Source organism: Gymnoscopelus microlampas (genome assembly GCF_963454915.1).
Source record: "Gymnoscopelus microlampas genome assembly, chromosome: 9".
Classification (NCBI taxonomy): Eukaryota; Metazoa; Chordata; class Actinopteri; order Myctophiformes; family Myctophidae; genus Gymnoscopelus; species Gymnoscopelus microlampas.
Genome location: NC_139946.1, coordinates 5250295 through 5271805, shown reverse-complemented (window position 1 = coordinate 5271805; position 21511 = coordinate 5250295). Strand labels below are relative to the sequence as shown.

General features: G+C 40.5%; 2 protein-coding genes across 3 annotated transcripts in view; one reads left to right on the top strand and one right to left on the bottom strand.

Annotated features, from left to right (window-relative positions):
- Nucleotides 1-5536, top strand: part of LOC311051357 (hemicentin-2-like) — a gene marked incomplete at both ends in the record, with an annotated part of 36422 nt that extends 30886 nt beyond the window's left edge. Inside the window, 7 exons of the mRNA XM_084065921.1 lie at nt 2108-2207; nt 2639-2760; nt 3283-3546; nt 3777-4037; nt 4579-4869; nt 5116-5159; nt 5426-5536. Of these exons, the coding sequence (XP_083922047.1) occupies nt 2108-2207; nt 2639-2760; nt 3283-3546; nt 3777-4037; nt 4579-4869; nt 5116-5159; nt 5426-5536 (1193 nt within the window). The remainder of the gene's footprint in view (nt 1-2107; nt 2208-2638; nt 2761-3282; nt 3547-3776; nt 4038-4578; nt 4870-5115; nt 5160-5425) is intronic.
- A 3615-nt stretch (nt 5537-9151) lies between these two features.
- LOC311051783 (uncharacterized protein) lies at nt 9152-14685 on the bottom strand. Of its 2 annotated transcripts, XM_084066424.1 has the most exons (8): nt 14594-14685; nt 14255-14296; nt 13500-13584; nt 12488-12582; nt 11778-11849; nt 11446-11517; nt 10058-10129; nt 9152-9413 (listed from the first exon to the last, which is right to left on the bottom strand). In XM_084066424.1, the coding sequence occupies exons 5-8, from the start codon at nt 11782-11784 to the stop codon at nt 9235-9237; spliced, it is 330 nt and encodes a 109-aa protein (XP_083922550.1). In that variant the 5' UTR covers nt 11785-11849; nt 12488-12582; nt 13500-13584; nt 14255-14296; nt 14594-14685; the 3' UTR covers nt 9152-9234. The 2 variants fall into 2 exon arrangements, with proteins under 2 accessions (XP_083922550.1, XP_083922549.1); XM_084066423.1 differs by having other exon boundaries at nt 11446-11849.
- Nucleotides 14686-21511: the final 6826 nt, after the last annotated feature.

The window sequence follows — 21511 nt, the reverse complement described above, 5'->3', positions numbered from 1 at the left end:
ATGAAAATGCATCTGCTGATGAATGTGTGGTCAAGGGAATATTTAACCCATTTAGACCTGAAGCCGATTCCACGAATGTCTTCTTAATCCCAAAAGATTACTGAAAAACCTATGTTTCTATATCAGTGGTGCTCAAACTTTTTCATGTCAAGGACCCCCAAAATGATATGTATTTGGCCGCCGACCCCATGTGAAAATATGTTGTTCCAGGGACCCCCCAGAAGCAAAGATTTGAGTTAAAATCGTGTGTGTGTGTGTGTGTGTGTGTGTGTGTGTGTGTGTGTGTGTGTGTGTGTGTGTGTGTGTGTGTGTGTGTGTGTGTGTGTGTGTGTGTGTGTGTGTGTGTGTGTGTGTGTGTGTGTGTGTGTGTGTGTGTGTGTGTGTGTGTGTGTGTGTGTTGTTCCACAACTTGCATCGGAGTGACCACACTTGCAGTTCCTCAAAATGTCACCCTCCATTTCACCTTCACAATGACTACTATAAAAGTTTGTCCATATTCACAAGCTTCCACGCATGATTATTTTCTTTAAGAAAACAACCTCAGACATCATAGATTTCACATTATTAACAAAAAGATAAATGACTAGGAATACATATTGAAGATATATCAAAAATGCACTCATTTTAAATGATGAGGGATACTAGACATATCACCAAATAATTTGTAATAATAATGTAATGTAGCCTAGATAACAATTTCTTATTGTCTAAATGTTTCAGAAATTGCAATGAAATGACAAAATCTATGAAAAACAGTACATTCTAGTGGTTCTCATATCCTGACTTCTCGTTTTAGTTGTGGGTGTGTGTTGTTTATGGTTATCAGTATAGATAACTAATGTAACGTAGACGTACTGGACAGACAAGCTCTGGAGACGGGTGAGTAAAGTAATATTGATTTCATTGATTTCATGTTAATTGACAGGATTGTGAGGCAAGGCAAGTTTATTTGTATAGCACATTTCAACAAGGCAATTCAATTAACATTAAACAGATTATTCTGATTGGCTACAATTGGCTTTCAAACAATGCCACAAATAATGAGCCCACCGTCTGATTGCCGTGAAAATGTGCACACATACTCCCAGTAGGGAGTATGTGTGCAGTATGCGAGATCAAGATGTATCCGTCAGATTTAGCAGATTCCATTTCAATTGGCTATGACTGCCTTCCAAATTTCACAGACACTGGTTAGGCAACCCGGCCTGGCAGGTGTCTGCGTGCAGAGGAGCACTATTTTCTAGTTGATATCTGCAAGTAAGAAGCATCATTAAATCATGTATTGATATTGCTTGGTTTTTTGACATTTTCCTTTTCAAATTATTATCTTTTAAATGCAATTCATGGAAGCTTTTCTGGAAAAACGATTTCACTCTTTGTGAAACTTGTGATGTGACAGTAAACTTGAGGTTGAAGTCGACATGGTTGCATGAGGCACTTACAATTCAAACCTTTCAGACATGAGAGTGAAGAAATGCTCCAAATACAAAACTTACGTTACTACTGCTAACCCTAATCCTATAATTATTAAAATGTAACATTAACATTTGTGAGAGTCAGTATATCCAACCAGTACATGTATTGACAGCTTATTGTATAACAGAGTACAGTACAATACATTAGTTGGTTGTGAAGTTTGTCTTTCATTGCAGTTACTTGATGCTGGGGTCAGTTTTCACCTCAAGATATGAGGTTTCTAAAGACAATCAGTGTGATCCTGGACATTCTGATCTTGGTACTTGGTAAGGACAGTTTGAAATAGTTTCATATTCAGTGTGTTCACCCCTCATAGATTTACAAACAGCTAGTTGTCAGACAACTAGTTAAATGTTGTGGTTAATGTACACATAATATTGAAGTAAATATAATAAAGAACAATTAAAAAATATTTTATATTATATTACTTTACATTATTTGACATTACATGACATGACATGATATGATATATTATATTATTGAGGAAAACATCATGTTATGTTATCATGATCTAATGGATCAATGAAAAGAGGCCAGAAGTTCAGAATTATTATCTCGTATGATAAAAAAAATGATAATCAGAAGATTGACTATTTTTGACGGCTGTTTATTTTCTGTGTGTATTTTACAGGTGTTTGTAGTGGTCAGTGGAGAGTGACCTACACCAATCCTTCTCTATGTGTCACAAGAGGCTCATCAGTAGATATTGGTTGTTCATATGACTACCCAGAGTCAGTTGTCATTCAAGGGACAACCTGGTACAGGAACAATCAAGTTGTTCTCCATGGCTCTCAACCTTATCAAGGTCGTATTCAATACATTGGTAATAAACTGCATGTGTGTACCCTGAGGATCAAGAGCATACAACACAGTGATGAGGGTGAATATCACTTCAGGATGGGGACACAATACGGTCCGTGGTGGAGCGTCGATGATACTGTATCTTTGTCTGTAACAGGTAAACAAGAGTACTTTTTTAACCTTTCATGTTATCAAAGACGAATCTTTCCTGACAATCTCACCAACTGACGTCCATCTTGTTTTTATTCTTCTGATCAGAACTGTCTGTACAGGTGACTCCTCCCACTGTGTCAGAGGGGACATGGGTTACACTCACCTGTCAAACATCTTGTCAATCAAGTTCCAACATTGTCTGGTTTAGAAATGGACAACGAGTATCCAAACCACAATTCCAGGCCAGAGTAGAGGATCCTGGGAGTTACCAGTGTGCTGTTAAAGGACAAGAGACATGGAAGTCTGAAGCTGTGATGTTGGATGTGCAGTGTGAGTTTATATGAGTTCATGTGATGCTTTTCTCTCTGTTTGTTTGAGAATTTTTCTCTCCGTTTCATTCTGTCTTTAATGTATTTAATTAATACAACACCATATTCAGGGACTAATCGTTTTCGTACCTTTATCCACATCAGGATGCACAGTATCCACCATGCTGTTTCTGCAGAGCATCATGATTCCAAATGTAGGATTAGTTTGTAAAAGTAGAACTTCCAGGCAATTGTTGCTATGCCTATGACACATAATGCCAGTAGGTGGCATTATGACTTTATTGTAACTAAATATTGACACCTAAATATGTTCAGGCTATGACTCATATCAAACCTAAATAAAATAAAATCAGTCAGTAAGTCCACCAGGAGGTGTTGTCAAAGCAAATGCTGGTGTAATGTGTACACCACATTATTCAAAAGCAAAGTCATTAAAGAAAAAAAAAGGTGTAACCTATACTTTGTAAGCACAACAAATAATGTCAATCATTGTATTGTATCAATATCCATTATTCCTCCACAGACCCTCCACTAAAGACCACAATATCAGTGAATCCACCAGGAGAAGTAGTTGAAGGCAGTAAAGTGACTCTGACCTGCAGCAGTGATGCCAACCCACCAGTAGACAACTACACCTGGTACAGAGACAGAGGAAGCAGCTTTATCTCCACTGGTCCTCAGCTGGTAAAGGACAATGTGTCTCCTGCAGACTCTGGACAGTACACCTGTCAGGTGACAAACAAACATGGATCCCAAATGTCATCACCTTATCCCATTAATGTCCTCTGTAAGTTAAATGACAATAATGCTGCAAATCAATAAATTACTCGTAATCTAATGTATATATAACAATATCTATGACCACAGGTTAATTGTCTTTTCAATGTTTTTATCAAGATGCACCAGTGATAAAAACGCATGAGTTTGATCACTTGTGTATTTTATATACACTTAGTGAGTTTGAAGTGGTTATCCTCTTAGGAGGAGTTTGGTAAATTATATTTCTTTCCTCTGCAGATGGTCCCAAGAATGTTGTTTTGTCAGTAAGTCCACCAGGAGATGTTGTCAAAGGAAGCTCAGTCACTTTGACCTGCAGCAGCAGTGGTTCAAATCCACCAATCCAGAGCCTCATCCTGCTCAAAGACAATGTTAAAGTGACACAGAAGAAGATAATGACCATCTCTAACATCCAACCCAGTCACAGTGGAAGATACTCCTGTCAGGCAAAGAACTACATTACCACAGTCACTTCACCTGGAGTCACTCTTCATGTTCACTGTGAGGTTTTAATTTAATTTAGATCAAATTATATGGCATTATTTGCTTTATTACTCTGACCAAAGCTGGTGTAATGTGTACGCCACACTATTCAAAAGCATTGATTATTGTTCATACCAAGAAAAACTAAAATTGTATTCTATCCATTATTAATATCCATTATTCCTCCACAGACCCTCCACTAAAGACCACAATATCAGTGAATCCACCAGGAGAAGTAGTTGAGGGCAGTAAAGTGACTCTGACCTGCAGCAGTGATGCCAACCCACCAGTAGACAACTACACCTGGTACAGAGACAGAGGAAGCAGCTTTATCTCCACTGGTCCTCAGCTGGTAAAGGACAATGTGTCTCCTGCAGACTCTGGACAGTACACCTGTCAGGGGACAAATAAACATGGATCCCAAATGTCCTCAACTCGTCCCATTATTGTTCTCTGTAAGTTAAATGACAATAATGCTGCAAATCAATACATTATCTAATATAAATATAACATAATATCTTAGCCACGGGTTATTTGTGTTTTTGATGTTTCTATCAAGATGCACCAGTGAACGTGTTGGTGGAGGTCAGTCCACCAGACAGTCCAGCAGAGGGCAGCAGTGTGAGCTTGACCTGCAGCAGTGATGCTAACCCACCAGTACACAACTACACCTGGTACAAGAGGACTGGACCTCCTGGTTCCAGCTCCCTGGTCCAGGTAGGGTCAGGACAGGTGCTGGTTCTGGCCTCTCTGCAGCCCTCCCACACTGGACTGTACTTCTGTCACACCAGGAACTCACTGGGAGAAAACAACTCTACTGAGGTGCTGCTGCACATGAACACAATAGACAGTGAGTAGACAGAGGAAGATGTTGGAAGGAATGATTGGAATAACATGTACTTTACAGTCTGTAACCTGACAACTACATATACTAAAGTGTATAATGCAATTTTAGATTTAAAATATATAGAGCACCAGCAAACCACACTCTGAACAATGTTGATTGATTTAATTCTCTGATGATAATTAACGTTAAATATGGTGTCATTTTGCTGCAGTTCATCTTGTCATTCTTCGTGTTGGTATTGGAGTCAAGGTGTTGGCAGTGCTGCTGCTTCCTTTGGTTATGTGGTGGGCCTGGTGAGTTTCCTGTCATCAGAACTCATTACAATGACAGTCCCAAGTTCCCATATTGAACTATATCCTGTTCTTGTCAGTATTGCAACACATTTTCTCAAAACCTTAAAATACATATATTTTAAATACTTTTTCTTGTTTTTAAAGGAAACAAGATTCTGGCATGGACAAAGAAGTGAGGAGAGATAAAAAGAAAAAAAGATTATGAATTTCATTCATTATGATATATTCATGTTTTTTCTTGTTTTAACTGTGTTGTCATGTTTCAGGAGGACAGTCCAATTTATGTGAACATCAGTGCAAATTGGGGTCGTAGACGAGGCTTCACCTCCTCTGCTGATCAGGACACCAGGGTTGTAGAAGAGGAAAGCAACGTGTAAAGAAAGACAGAAGCATGAAGACGTTCCTTTACATTTACAATAAACCAGGTGCTTATCAGTGTCTGCTGCCTGGACACTGAAATACAGCTTGAGAAGCCAAGATCAGCTAGCTTGTTATTTGATTGGTAGAACAAATAGAAAATGTACACTGTCATAAAACTGTGTTGAAAGAGCGAGGCTCCCAGAGTCATCACAGAGAGGAGAGATGAAGATGAACAGATTGAGTCAGAGAGGAGAGATGGTAGAGTGAGAGAAAGAGGAAGTGCATACTGTACATCTCACACACACCAGGGTACACGCACGCACACACGCACATTGAGGAATTAGCAGAGGAATTGTGGGTGAAACAGAGAAATGAAATAATGTGGTAAATATGTTATGGTGGAGTTGGGAATAGAAGGAGGAGAAACCCAGAGCTAGGTTGGATAGGTACTATAAAAAAAACACATTAGGAAATATAGGCTACGGATGCCTTTAGCAAGATCCTTCAATATATTGTCTACAATTCCTCCAGCTATCTTTTAGCTGCTCTTTTGTTTTTATTTTGTTCCTCTCTGCCTGATAAAAGAAAAAGTAAGTCTTGAAAGTGCTGTTATAACATTTCTACAGGGACAGAGGTCAGCTAGGTCAACTGTTAGGGAGTTAAAGTTGGAACAGCCGTCTACTCGGATTCCCTCCAAAATGTGGTAATATACATTTGTATATTTGTATAATTATATTTGTTTTATTTCTTTAATAGTTCAACACATTTTGATGTAGTTTTACTTACAGTATGTATTCAATGGATAGTCACATGCTAAGCTAAAGTTCCTGCAATAAAAGCATATATAAAATTTCAATTCTGACTTTGTCACTATTTATCCACATTAATGGTATTTCAGTTCTATGGTGAATGATTGTAACTCCTGCTGAACAGTAATATTTACAGTAGGTTGTGCATGCTTGACATTGTGAAAGGTTGGCTCTAGCCATAAATCTACATTTCCTTGTAGTAAAAGTTTAGTTTCTGATGTCCTGATATGCACAACTACTATATGTCATTAGAGTTGTACTACAGTTAACTAAATAGTATCTTTCTACAGGTTAAAGGGAAGTGCATTTAGGTAATAAGCAGGACAAGACATCATGATGCAGGTAGTGAGAGGTCAGATGAGTCCACTTATACCAGCTTTAATATAGCCTTAAATATGTATGATTGTGATATGCTCTGTCTAAACACTGACCCCTAGGAGGGAAACTAGCAAACTAGTTGGTCTGTTATTGTATATTGTATTTACTAAAAGTTAGATTAAGTAACAAACAGTGTGTAGTACATGCAATGTATACTGTCAGTAGTTTGTATAGTTAAATGCAGTGTCAGTACACAGTACTGTCCTGAAAATGAACAGTTCTGACCTGTTCACCCTTGGTGTAACACTGATACTAGATAATGTAGATAATCACAGGAATAAAATAAAAAAAGCTCATTATGAGAGTTTTTCTCACATGAGACACGTTGAGCTTGTAGATCTGCTATTTTCCAAAAATGTGTAAAAAATACATTCAAATAACGTTTATTTAAAATGTAAAACTTTTTTAAGGTATAGAATTTGCCTCTGTATTGGGAAATGAGTGTGCATTATTTTTTGAAGTTTTCTGTATGTTGTAACTTTTGTACTGCTATACAGCTATCAGCAGAACTCCCTTAAAAAAAGAAATCTTGTACCTCAATAATAATAAAGTCTGGTTTTAGCGAGAAACAAGGGAACTGGCATGCTCAACTCAAAGGTACTCGGAGTACTACTAACAATGCACAGCAGCAGATTCTCAGGGTTTGTGAGACATATGTGGTTGGGTGTGAGAGGTGTGAAGTGTTTTTAGGTCATGGCTAACACCTCTATCTCCTGCACACGATGTCTGTAAATGTGAACCTGCTAGTTTATGTTGATAGGCCTTTTGACGGGTTAATCAGGGCACCTGCCCTCTCTAAAGTCTGTGCAAGGCCCTGACATCTATTGTAGCATCAGGATATCTTGGTGGTATTGCCTCCTACCAGGTTTAGTATTTATATGTAATCACACCATGTCAGTGTCATATTGGCAATACAGAATGAGTTTGAAAATATATATAGGAACTCGAGCACCCACAAAGAAAGCCGAGTACCCACAGAGAAAGCCGAGCACCCACAGCAAATGTGCCGGTCGGATGGTGAATGTGTAATGCTTTGCAGAGGACACATGATGTACCCGGTCTGATACCACACGTCATTCTGAACCGATTTCTAACATTTAAACTCTCTCTGTAATCTGCAAAGTCTGATTGTTAATTCCTCGTGCCAGTTATGGTTTATCATCACCAGCCAATCAAATGTTATTATACTGAAATGTAGGCTACAATTATTTACTTCTCTCTCCCTCCCTCCCTCTCTCTCTCTCTTGCTCCCTCGCTCTGTCCCACATAGCAAAAAAGACCTGGCAAAGTTATGGCCCGGATCATGCTGTTTGTCATGGCCCACTCGGAGCAATGGTCTATACCCCCTGGTCTGGCGCCAGATCGGTTTGCCAGAAGCTCAGACATACATGAACCGTATATGGGCCAGCTGTAAAGGGCCACACTGTGCTGACCCAGTGATGAGCCAGAACATAGCAAAAAAGACCTGGCAAAGTTATGGCCCGGATCATGCTCTTTGTCATGGCCCACTCGGAGCAATGGTCTATACCCCCTGGTCTGGCGCCAGATCGGTTTGCCAGAAGCTCAGACATACATGAACCGTGCATGGGCCAGCTGTAAAGGGCCACACTGTGCTGACCCAGTGATGAGCCAGAACAGTGTTTCCACTGCTGGCCCAAACATGGGTCACCAGAACAGGGCCTGAACAGTGTTTCCACAGCTGGCCCAGACATGGGTCACCAGCACAGGGCCTGAATAGTGTTTCCACAGCTGGCCCAGACATGGTTGGCCAGCACAGGGCCAGAGCACTGTGTCCATACTTGGCCTAGGCATGGTTGGCCAGAACTAGCCCAGAACAATGTGTCCATAATTGGCCCAGATATGGGTCACCAGCATAGGGCCAGAACACTGTGCCCACAGCTGGCCCATACATTTGCCAGGACAGGGCCAGCTGTGGACATAATGTTCTGGCCCAAAGCTGGCAAAGTTATGGCCCGGATCATGCAGTTTGTCATGGCTCGCTCGGAGCAATGGTCTATACCCCCTGGTCTGGCGCCAGATCGGTTTGCCAGAAGCTCAGACATACATGAACCGTGCATGGGCCAGCTGTAAAGGGCCACACTGTGCTGACCCAGTGATGAGCCAGAACAGTGTTTCCACTATGGAAACAGGAGCACCTATGAAAAAAGTCAACTGTAGAAGTTAAGATGGGGTGTGACAAAGGTCTTATTTAGGGGGGGTTGTGCTTTAGTCAGGCTCTCTCCTTTAATCAAGCCATACTAAATGCCATACACAGGCTATAATTGACTAAGATAAAATAAAAACAAGCATAAAGTTTTCTGCTTTTTTATTATTAAACTGCAAACCATGTGAGGCAAATGCGTGTATGAACAATGCAGTCAACATTTGGAATATGTGAACAATGCAGTTAACAAGAAACTGTAAACTGAAAAAAAAGTAGTGCTTTTTTGCTGAAGTGACGGTCCTCCCTCGCCAAAATTTAACTCACAGAATTTGACGTTCCGAGTCAACAAATCTCATCATGTCCATTATACATTTCCGATGTGACAACTGTGAGTCACAAAGAACTGTACCAGGAGACCCTCATCCACGTAGCTCGCACCTCCCTCAGAACCAAGGTTCACGCAGAGATGGCAGACCTCCTCCACGAGGCTGTTGTAGATGCTGTTCTGGCCATTGTCAGAACAGAACTGATGAGATCCGAGTCCTGAAATCAAAGCAAACATAAGAATGTTGTTCTTTAGTCAAGTGGCTTAATTATTGGTAAAATAGTAAATAAATAAAAACCTGTGTAAGAAAAGAGGGGGGAAAACGCAGCATCAAAGTAAATTTATTATTTAGGCTTGTATACCCAAGGGATGCGGTGACCTAGTGGTTAAGAGGGTCAGGCTTGTTACCGAGAGGTTCCCAGTTCGACTCCCCAACACGACACTAGGTATGAAAATCACCGGGTGATTAACAATCCTGCAGGGTCTGGCAAGAAATAAGTTACTGCAACTTAGTCCAAACCCTGGGTAAATAACGATTTCTTCCTCTTCCTCTTCCCAGGAGTATTTATTTTTCTATGTGAAAATAACTTTGTATGTGCTTTATAAATAAAGCACTTAAAAACTTAAGCTAGTGATGGTACACCATATTATCAATATTGGCAGACATCTTAAGTAGTATATTAAAACACAATTCCTACATACTGTAGGCTATATGGGGGGGGGGGGGTAAGTAATTTTTGGTGGTGCTACCTACTGAAAAGTTAAGTGGCACCAGTGAAAAAGTTACGTCTGGAGCCGTGACCCCATCCCAGAACTAACTGTATCTACGTAAACACACCATGTCTTTCTAGACAAGACTCACTCTGCATTGGAGCTCCTTCACATGCGCCTGTCTCTGTCTCTTCTGCCCCCACCTCCACCTGACGCTGAAGCCCTGAAATCAAAGCAATCATGAGAATGTTTCTTCAGTAATGTGTCTTAATTATCAGTGCAACGGTAAATAAAACCGCAGTAAGGAAAAATAAATCCATTTTGTTTAGAACAAGAATTTGGAACTAAAGATGAGATGTGGTCATGACCAAAAGCACAAGGTCACAGGTACAAGCATAGATATAAATACCTAGATGCCTCATCCGGCAATGGCCGATGGACATTCTCAGTAATTAGCATACATGGTCGGCATTTTTGTTTCTTGGAGAAACTGGCCAATCACCGCGGGTCTTTCCCGTCACATGACAGAATCTACGGTGCGCTTGATGTGCTGCAGCACCATGCCCTGAGTGCACTGAAGAAACAACCCCAGAAGTCCCTGGAAAAACAAGGCTTTGATTGGCCTGTAGTGTCGCCGCCCATTGTAAAACAATAATGGATACTTCCGTGTTACTTCCTTGTAGCCGTCAAGGAAAATCTCATAAGGAAGTGTCATACATCACGTGGTTGCGTCCATAGAGATGCGCCATGACACTTTCGGTGGCATAACATCTACCAGAAGTTCAGTGAATACATTGCAGTGGATGAGAGCCTTCTGGACAGCTCGTATCAAACATTATTTTCTGAACGAATGCAACCTTTGTGTTTTGTCATGAGCTCAAAGACTGGAGTCCTCATGCACGCGCAGTCATTATCATACCTTCAGTGTAGAGTAGGCTATTATTTTAGAACACACCCCTCTAATTCCTCTTATTCTGATCAATCTGATTTTCTCATTTTCGTTGCAAGTTCAATATATTTCACCTTCACATCTGCACAACTTGATGTAAAATTGTTTCTAAAACAGCCTGTTTGAAACAATTTGTCTATAGCGCCGCTGATACTGTACAGTATCAATTAGACTATCTTAGATTTATTCAATCATTTGACATTATATCTTAAAATCTATAGCCTAGTTTGACTATCGACCCAACACTAATACTGATGAGCTCAGCCACTTATCATTATTCTACTGATGCTCTGCGAAGAGATCAAACGTGACATGTTTAGCCTAGATGTTGGTCCGATCGTTAAAGTTGATATTTGAATTAAAACGTTACTTTGTTTAGCTGAACATAAGCTGGCATATATTGCAGCTGTTCTGCAAAAAGGAATGGTCAAAACTACCCAAAAATATGTGAGCCAAACTTGTGGAAACATATTCAAAAATACTTTTTTCAATAGGGCTGTAACATAAGAAAATGTAGGAAAAGTGAAGCATTCTGAATACTTTCCGGACTGACTGTACGTAAACACCCCATCTTTCTAGACAAGACTCACTCTGCATTGGAGCTGTTTGAGAACCCCCTGTCTCGGTCTCTTCTGCCCCCACCTCCACCTGACGCTGGAGACCTGAAATCAAAGCAAACATCAGAATGTTTCTTTAGTCATGGGGCTTGATTCTCGGTGCAACGGTAAAAAAATAAATAAATAAAATAAAATGCAGTAAGGAAAACTGGAGGGAAAAAAAAGAAAAAACAAATCCATATTGTTTAGAAGAAGAACTTGGAATTTAAGATAATTTAAGCTCAGTTATTAATGGCCAGACAAGACCCCTATTCCAGAATGAACTGTATCAATGTAAACACACCATCTTTCTAGACAAGACTCACTCTGCATTGGAGCTGTTTGAGAACCCCCTGTCTCGGCCTCTTCTGCCCCCACCTCCACCTGACGCTGGAGACCTGAAATCAAAGCAATCATGAGAATGTTTCTTTAGTAATGTGTCTTAATTCTCAGTGCAACGGTAAATAAAACAGTAAGGGAAAATAAATCAATTTTGTTTAGAACAAGAATTTGGAACTAAGGATGATGTGCTCTGTGCTGAAGTGTGGGTCATGACCAAAAGCATAAGGTCACAGGTACAAGCAGCCGAAATGAGTTCAGTCACCCGAAAGACTTGGAGTACTGCTACTGCTCACTTCTTTGTGTCATCATTTCCAATTTCACTTGTTTATCCTGTATGAGTCATCTCTGATTGGATAACATTGGTATCTGACCATAACATGCATGTTCTGTTTACTAAACACCTGGAGACAGGGAGACCCCTGTTACTGAACACTTCATAGTAATTATTGCCATCCGAATATAGATATGTTTATCTTTTAATAAACAAAATCACTTACTGCACAATTCTTTAAAAAATAGCAGTAGCTATAGAATAGCAGTGTTCCTTCATGATTGACTAAATTAGCTTCTCAATTCTATATTGTATGTCCCAGCAAAGTTGTTAGAAGCCAATTTAAGATAAGGGTTAGCATTAAACAACAAACAAAAAGGGTTTTGTGTGTGTGTCTTCCCCGAGTAGAACTGAAATTCTTACCAGTTGGATTTTGAGGTCGGGGCTATTTTGTAGCCGCTCCTCCAGGTTTTCTAGGGATTGGGTATCAGCTAATGGCAGCAGATTTGGTTCAACACCTATGAGAATGAGAAAAGCTTTATCACATCACAGGTTTGCAGGTGTAAAACAGTGGGTGTATTTCCATAAAGAAAGGGAAGAAGATGGAGCAAGGGGAAGAGAGAGAAGATACATTTTAAAAAACAACAATGCATCTACATATTTACACAAGAATAAAGTAACTTTATTCTTTTAAGCCTTAGTCAATTTAAGACATTTAATGAATAGAGTAACATCCTCGCCTTTATTCCAACAGTCGATTCATTTGTGGATTATACAGTGAGCTGCACGTTTTAATTTTTTTCCTCCTTTTTAAAAAGGCAGTGAGCTTGTAGATCGGCGGTAGTGACGTGGCGCATCTAGTGAAAGCCGGAATTACACAATTTACATGTAAATAGGAAGTAAACGAGGGGGGGGAATGGCGTTCGGCCACAGATGGGATTAAAGCACTTCTTTATTGAAAAATATGAACTAATACATTGCACAAATACTCTGGACACCTACTTAACATTTGGGGCAAGCACCTTATGTTTTGCATTTCTACATGTTTGGAGACATACAGCTCCAGGTTTTACTGGTGACATTTCAGGGCAAACTGGGGGTGTGGTCACTAAGACTCTCGTAGATACGAAAGTAAAAGTCAGATTTGATAAAATACATATACGATAGTCTTGATCTAAGGCTTTAGTGAAGCCACACTTTAGAGCGTTTGTCACCACGGTCCATATTTCAGTGACAGCATGCCTGTTGCTCACTCGCATCTAAACGCGGTGTGTGTGCGGTGCAGCGTAAATGAGTCACGCAGTCAAGTTAGATAAGTCCTGACAGATAGTCAAATACGTCTTTGATGATATATATGCCTTGTTTGAACGATTATTAGCACACCAAGGAAAAAGATAGCGCAGAGATGCAACAGAATCAACCAGATTGAACTTACTTGCTGTGAAAATAACAGCTGCTGATCAGACAGTAATGAACTTCTCCCATGCGCTGGAGTCATACAACCAATGACAATCACAGCCCTGCAAGGAAAGAAATGTTTGATTAACTAACAATACAGTATATTCAAACTCTAATTTTGTTTACAGTTGTCATATTACAATTCACCTTAAAATAAGTTATAAGTAGCTATATCATATCAGTGGTTCTCAAAGATTTCCATGTCAATTGTATTTGGCTTCAGATTTGAAAAGGTTGTGCGCCAAGGAACCCCACAAGAGAAGTGTATTTACACCTGGAGGAACCATCTCTAGAAACCCACTTTAAGAACCAACACATTAAATGTACAGTGGTTCTCAGGTGGGGTTCAGCAGGGACCCTCAAGATTCCAAATGGACCCTTACAGGCCTTTAACTCTGAGAGTACCAATTGAACCAAATGGACCCTTACATATCTGTAACTGTGAGTGTACACATGTAACCAAATGGACCCTTACATATCTGTAACTGTGTACACATGTAACCAAATGGACCCTTACATATCTGTAACTGTGAGTGTACAAATGGAACCAAATGGACCCGTACAGGTCTGTAACTCTTACGGATCTGTAAGGGTCCATTTGGTTCCATGTATACTGTCAGTTACAGACCTGTCAGGGTCCATTTGGTTACATGTGTACACTCACAGTGTACAAATGGAACCAAATGGACCCTTACGTGTCAGTAACTCAAGAGTGTACCAATGGAACCTTACCTTTGACTTGCTTATTAAAAGTCCCCCCTGGCCTACAAAGCCCTGCAATATAAGTAAAATAAATATAGATTATTGAGGCAACTTCATGATAAACAGTAGAAAAGGCCACACACCTATGTATTCTATATACAAAAGGCAAGATACTTTTGTTTTAATAGCATGTTGTCTTTTAAAACGTCCAAACAAACGGTTTGTGTTTACAAGGAAATACCTGTTACACTACAGGCTAACTAACCAACAGAATCTTACATTATGTGCAGCATATGTTGAGTCACAACGTTATTTCTCAACCATTAATGTTCAGACGTGATCTAAATAATTATAAATGCATAAACATACCTCTTTTTGCTGTTCTGTGTTCTGTCGACGTCTCCCAAAGACAATCTCAGTCACAGCTGCTGCTGATTAGACCAGCTGAGCTGGTTATCCCATGCGCTGGAGTCATGCAACCAATGAGAGCACAGGACACGGGGGTGTGTTCTGAGGGACGACCAATGAGCGCAGGTTTTATCGGTTGTCAGGGAAACCATCACGACCAATCACCGCAGGCTCTTGTCTCTCAGGCGATGGGAATAGAGTTGGAGGGTTTTCATTTTTTGGCATCAAAATATACTTCAGTACTCAAAGTAAAAGTACTCATTATGCACAATGTCCCATTTTACAAGTTATCATGTGTATAAAATCCTTTGGAAATAGCAGATCTACAAGCTCACAACGCGTCACAAAGCGATGTGTTGTGAGCTTGTAGATCACAGTGGTGTAAAGTTAATAAGTGTATTTACTCACTGTACTAAAGTAACATTTTTAGGTATTTTTTTTTTACTGGAGTATTTCCCATTCTCAATACTTTTACTTCTACTCCACTACAACTTAGAGACAAATAATGTACTTTTACTCCACTACAATTATTTGAAAACTTTATACTTAGTTACTTTGCAGATATAAATTATAATGAAAATAGCAGATCTACAAGCTCACAACGTGTTGCATTGGCGCCGTGTTGTGAGCTTGTAGATCTGCTATTTTCAAACATTTTAGTACTTTTACTATTGATACTTTAAGTATTTTGATGCCAATACTTTTGTACTTTTACTCAAGTAACAATTTGAACACAGGCCTTTTACTTATAACAGAGTAAAAGGCTCTGTCATGTCATTTAACTGGGTACCCCTGGAACCCCCTCAACCCAGTTTGAAGGGTCCTTGATGATCTGCCTTACTTTTTACTGCATGTAGAGACACATATTGGTGTGGTGGGTGATTTCGGTAGCTTTATTGTTTAATGATTCTTGTGAGTTGTTGTTTTTAACTTTTTTTGTGATGTGTTGAATGTGAGAACTGATTCAATACTGTTAAACTGTCCTTGTTATTAAAATCATTCAGACTCCTCAGGAGGAACATGCGCTTTTGGGTCTTATACTGACACTCAGCTTCAGGGAGAACCATGCATGTCCACAAGTGGTCAGAGAGCGCTTGTCACCTGCATATTTAAAGAATGACAGTCCATTGTTATTGCATGTGATTTTGTTTGTGTTTATGGAGAAGAGAATGTGGCAAGACACCCTGTGGGACCCCGGTATTTAAAACAATATTACAGGATGTCAAACCATTACATGCTGGAGTCTGTCTGAGTTACAGACCCATGTGGAAACCCCTCAAACGAGGGTTTTGAGTTTTGATTTATTCATAGTTGACAGCCAATCAGGAGTCCAGTCCCACATGTGTGGGTTCTCAAAGCCTGTTATGGAACAGGTGTTCAAACTCTGAGTCATGTGTCATTTTTTACAGAGACAGCCGTGTTGCAGTGCCGTTTTGGAGTATAAGAATTACATATTTTCATAAGGACTTTGTTGCTTAGCTCATGTACAGCTGATGTTCAGGATACTGGCAAGTGCATGTGAGTATCAGTTCCACGTACAGTTCCATTGGAGAGTGTCTGCACTACTGTTTCTTCTTCAGGAGTGTTTGTCATCACTGCCATTCACTTTGCTGCATTATCCACGTTACATTCGTGGTGAACGGCTTTGTGCAATGGAGCGAGGTGGGCCACCTCCCACTCAACCCCGGCAAGACTAAGGAGATGCCGGTGGATCCCCGAAGAAGCAGGAAAGGTCCCACCAGTACCCAGCATCATCAAAGGAGAGTCGGTGGAGCTGGTGGACAGCTACAAATTCCTGGGCGTGCACCTAAACAGCTCGCTTGACTGGTCCGATGATGCCAATGCACTGCACAGCAGAAGAAAGAGCAAGCTCTTTTCACTCAGAAGGCTCAGAGGGTTTGGGGGGGCGGGCAGGATCGTGGGTGCCCCCCAGGAGGGGATGGAAGAGGTTGCCATGGTGCGAAGAGCAAAGACATCCACATCCAAAACACAGCCAAATCTGGCAAACAGATCTGGCCCAGATCTGGCTCACTTATGGCAAGCCGGTTCCGGCATGACAAAAAAACGGACCGTGCGAGGCACCGCGCTACGGGCGCTAAACTGTAGTCAAAATAAACTAAACTACGTCGCTACTCACATAAACAAAGGTTCTTATGCGTCCTTCAATGTCGGAAAGTGTCAGAACTCTTAGCACATCCCCATTGACTTTCAGTGGTAGTGTGCTGAGTTCCGACATGACATGGTAGTTCCGACATGGCATGGTTTGTTTTCTGCTCAAAATAGTCTATTTTACAGTGTGGGTGGGGTGCTGAGAGGTTACCCACCCCGGAGAATACACTTTCAAGGTCCACATGTCGAAGAGTCCTTGAGCAAGACTCTGAACCTTATTGCTCCTGGTACGCAGGTTGCTGCCTTGCAGCCTTTTTAATCCAAGGGACTTGGATAAAAAAGGTGCCATATAAATGCACCATTTACCATTTAGGATTCAACACATCCAAGCCAAAGAGACCCCATATATGGATATAGCTGACCTGTTTTGACATCACAGTGTGACTCAACCAGCTCAGCAGAAGGGTATACATGCCAAAACGCCCATGTGCAAGGGCTCATGTGCATGCACCCATGTGCGCGAGATCGCCCTTTAGGGCTTGTTAATTATAAGGCTAATCTGGGCCAAATAAGCCCATAAACACATGCAGGCCAGATAGAAGTAAGGCTAACCTGTGTGCCAGATACAAAAATGATAAATGAAATGAACCCAAAACACATGTGGTCCAGATACAAAAATGCATAACGTGGGCCAAATGAACCCAAAACACCTGTGGGCCAGATACAAAAATGCCCAATGTGGGCCAAATGAACCCAGAACACATGTGGGCCAGATACAAAAATGTCTAATGTGGGCCAAATGAACCCAAAACACCTGTGGACCAGATACAAAAATGCCCAATGTGGGCCAAATGAACACAAAATACATGTGGGCCAGATACAAAAATGCCTAACGTGGGCCAAATGAACCCAAAACACCTGTGGGCCAGATTGTAAAATGCCTAACGTGGGCCAAATGAACCCAAAACACCTGTGGGCCAGATACAAAAATGCCCAATGTGGGCCAAATGAACCCAGAACACATGTGGGCCAGATACAAAAATGTCTAATGTGGGCCAAATTAACCCAAAACACCTGTGGACCAGATACAAAAATGCCCAATGTGGGCCAAATGAACACAAAATACATGTGGGCCAGATACAAAAATGCCTAACGTGGGCCAAATGAACCCAAAACACCTGTGGGCCAGATTGTAAAATGCCTAACGTGGGCCAAATGAACCCAAAACACCTGTGGGCCAGATACAAAAATGCCCAATGTGGGCCAAATGAACCCAAAACACATGTGTGCCAGATACAAAAATGTCTAACGTGGGCCAAATTAACCCAAAACACCTGTGGGCCAGATACAAAAATGCCCAATGTGGGCCAAATGAACCCAGAACACCTGTGGGCCAGATACAAAAATGTCTAATGTGGGCCAAATGAACCCAAAACACCTGTGGACCAGATACAAAAATGCCCAATGTGGGCCAAATGAACACAAAATACATGTGGGCCAGATACAAAAATGCCTAACGTGGGCCAAATGAACCTAAAACACCTGTGGGCCAGATTGTAAAATGCCTAACGTGGGCCAAATTAACCCAAAACACCTGTGGGCCAGATACAAAAATGCCCAATGTGGGCCAAATGAACCCAAAACACCTGTGGGCCAGATACAAAAATGCCTAATGTGGGCCAAATGAACCCAATCTATACTCGGCCCATATGCGGCTTGCCATCATGTAACCGGTGCCATCATTGCCAGACCTGGCTCACATCCGGTCCACATACCACTTGCCGGAGTGATATTCTGCCGGAGGTCTGCCAGACTGCCGGAACGAAAACGGCATTTGGGCCAGACCAGTCTGCATAGGTTTTGCTATGTGGGGTGTCGCTATCCGTCTCTCTCTTTGTCAAAGCCTTGTTCTCTCTTGATTTGAGAGAGAGAGAGAGAGAGAGAGAAACAGACAGACAGAGAGAGAGAGAGAGAAAGAGGGGACGCTTTTATTTCCTGTCTCAAAAGGTGGTTGACGTGCATGTTTCTCTGCTGTCTGTGGTGGGTGGGTGCACAGATCTACATAGGGTAGCCTTTGTAACAGAGGAGCGCATTTTGCAACAACCTGTTCTTGAAACGGACACACACACACACACACACACACACACACACACACACACACACACACACACACACACACACACACACACACACACACACACACACACACACACACACACACACACACTAGTGGCTTGGGAGGTAGAGCGGACACTTCAATCCCTGACCCCCCCTGTGTTAGTGTTGAAGTGTCCTTGAGCAAGGCACTAAACCTCTAACTGCTCCCGATTTGGTACTTTGCATGGTTTCTCCTGCCACCCGCCATCAATGTGTGTGAATGGGTGAATAATACATTGTAAAGTGTTTTGGATAAAGGCAGTAAATAAAAGCACCATTCACCATTAAGACAGAGAACAATGTACTAGAAGTCAGCAGTAGTTAAGTTTCATACTGTCCATTCTTAATCATAAATGTGTGCAAGTAATGAAGACCACATTCTGGTGGTTTTAACCTTGACTTCCTTTTTAGTTGTGTGTGTGTGTGTGTGTGTGTGTGTTGTTGATCTGGTTATCAGTATGTCTAGACTCTAGATGTTAATGTAGACGTACTGGATAGACAAGCTCTGGAGACAAGTGAGTATGTCTGAATTACTTCACTGTAACTTAGTAAAAATTATACTTTATATTATTCATTGACAGGATTGTATCTTATACGATAACGGGGTTAGATGAGCCACTTTTCACGTAAGTTGTCCTGGAAGCATGGCAAAATGTGATAGCAGTAAAATCTAAACATATTGGGTAAGTTGACCCACATGATATTTAAGATTTTCAAGTTTAAATTTGAACAAATAATGTATTCACTTATCAAAAATAATTTGATAACACATTTCCCTTTTGCAAATAGTCTTATTTATTTTCTTAACGATTATTTAAATAATATAAACCAATTAAATAAAGTGTGTCATTCAGAACCTTTTAATATTTGCGATTGTTAATACAATATTGCAAACTTCTCTTAAATAAGTGTATATTCATCCAAATTAAAGGTCATTCAGCATAATTTGAGTAGCAAATATATAATAGTAATCTAGTAATCTACTTTACTCATGTACTTCCCAATTTCACAGCCAGGAGTAAATGATGGATGTTTACTAGATTTATGGTCACATGACAACACAGTTTTCTAGTTTTCTAGATAAAGACGGTGGTTCAGCTTACCCACTGGCTCATCTTAACCCGTTCTCCCCTATACTGATACATGTTTGACAAGGTAGCATGAGCTCGCTTTCACTTCAAATCATTCAGAGATGTGAGTGAAGAAGTGAAGTGATCCGTATCACATATAAATATGAAAATGTAACCTGAACATTGGTGAGAGTCAGTATATGCATATATTTATTGACAGCTTATTACAGAACAGAGAGTACAGTACATTAGTTGGTTGTGAAGTGTGTCTTTCATTTCAGTTACTTAATGCTGGGGTCAGTTTTCACCTCAAGATACCATGAGGTTTCTAAAGACAATCAGTGTGATCCTGGACATTCTGATCTTGGTACCTGGTAAGGACAGTTTATAATGGTTTCATATTCACAGTGTGTTCACCCCTCATAGATTTACTAAATGACTTCAAACTGCAAAGTACAAATCAAATACCAAATTCAGCACATAGTTAAATGTTGTGGGTAATGTACAGATACATGTAAAAAATATTGAAAAATATATATTGAGGTAAATATAAAAAAAGTTTGTATTCCATTATATTATACTATATTTTCATATTGTGGAAGATATCATGTCATGTTATCACAATCTAGTGGATCAACGGATTGAGGCCAGAAGGTCAGAATTATTATGATAAAAAAAAGAACAATCAGAAGATTGATATTTTTGTTGAAAGTTGTTTATTTTTGTCTTTTACAGGTGTTTGTAGTGATGAGTATGGAGTGACGTTCACCAATCCATCTCCATGTGTCATGAGAGGCTCATCAGTAGATATTGGTTGTTCATACGAATACCCAGTGGATCAGGCTCTCACTGAGACATTCTGGTACAGGAACAATCGCTTTCTTCTCCACGGCTCTCAAACTTATCAAGGTCGTATTAAAAACATTGGTAATAAACTCCATGTTTGTACCCTGAGGATCAATAACATTGGTGACAGTGATGTGGGAGATTATTACTTCAAGTTTTGGACAACAAATGATAAGTGCACCAGTACATTAGTATCTTTGTCTGTAACAGGTAAACTTGAGTACTTTTTTAACCTTTCATGTAATCAAAGTCAAATCTGTCCAGTCAATCTCATCAACTGACGTCCATCTTGTTTTTATTCTTCTGGTCAGATCTGTCTGTACATGTGACTCCTCCCACTGTGTCAGAGGGGACATGGGTGACACTCTACTGTCAAACATCGTGTAAACCAAGACCCAACATTGTCTGGTTTAAAAATGGACAACGAGTATCCAACCCAGGATTCCAGGCCACAATAGAGGATGCTGGGAGTTACCAGTGTGCTGTTGAAGGACAAGAGACATGGAAGTCTGAAGCTGTGGTGTTGGATGTGCAGTGTGAGTTTATATGAGTTCATGTGACAAATTTGTATTAGGCAAAAAGCATCACAATTACATTATTATTAATACTTTTGTCTAAAAGGTCCGTCCAAAAAAGTCCTTGCGGACTTGTTTCCGTTGGGGTCCTTGGTATTAATTTCATAGACATATATAGTAGC

What these genes read in the sequence shown, in the direction of transcription:
- LOC311051783 (XM_084066423.1), bottom strand. Translation starts at nt 11,536, where the DNA reads ATGTTTGCTTTGATTTCAGGTCTCCAGCGTCAGGTGGAGGTGGGGGCA. An exon ending in TCAAACAGCTCCAATGCAGA is followed by an intron (nt 10,130 to 11,445) that starts GTGAGTCTTGTC and finishes CTTTGATTTCAG; the next exon opens with GGCTTCAGCGTCAGGTGGAG. An exon ending in TGAAGGAGCTCCAATGCAGA is followed by an intron (nt 9,414 to 10,057) that starts GTGAGTCTTGTC and finishes CTTTGATTTCAG; the next exon opens with GACTCGGATCTCATCAGTTC.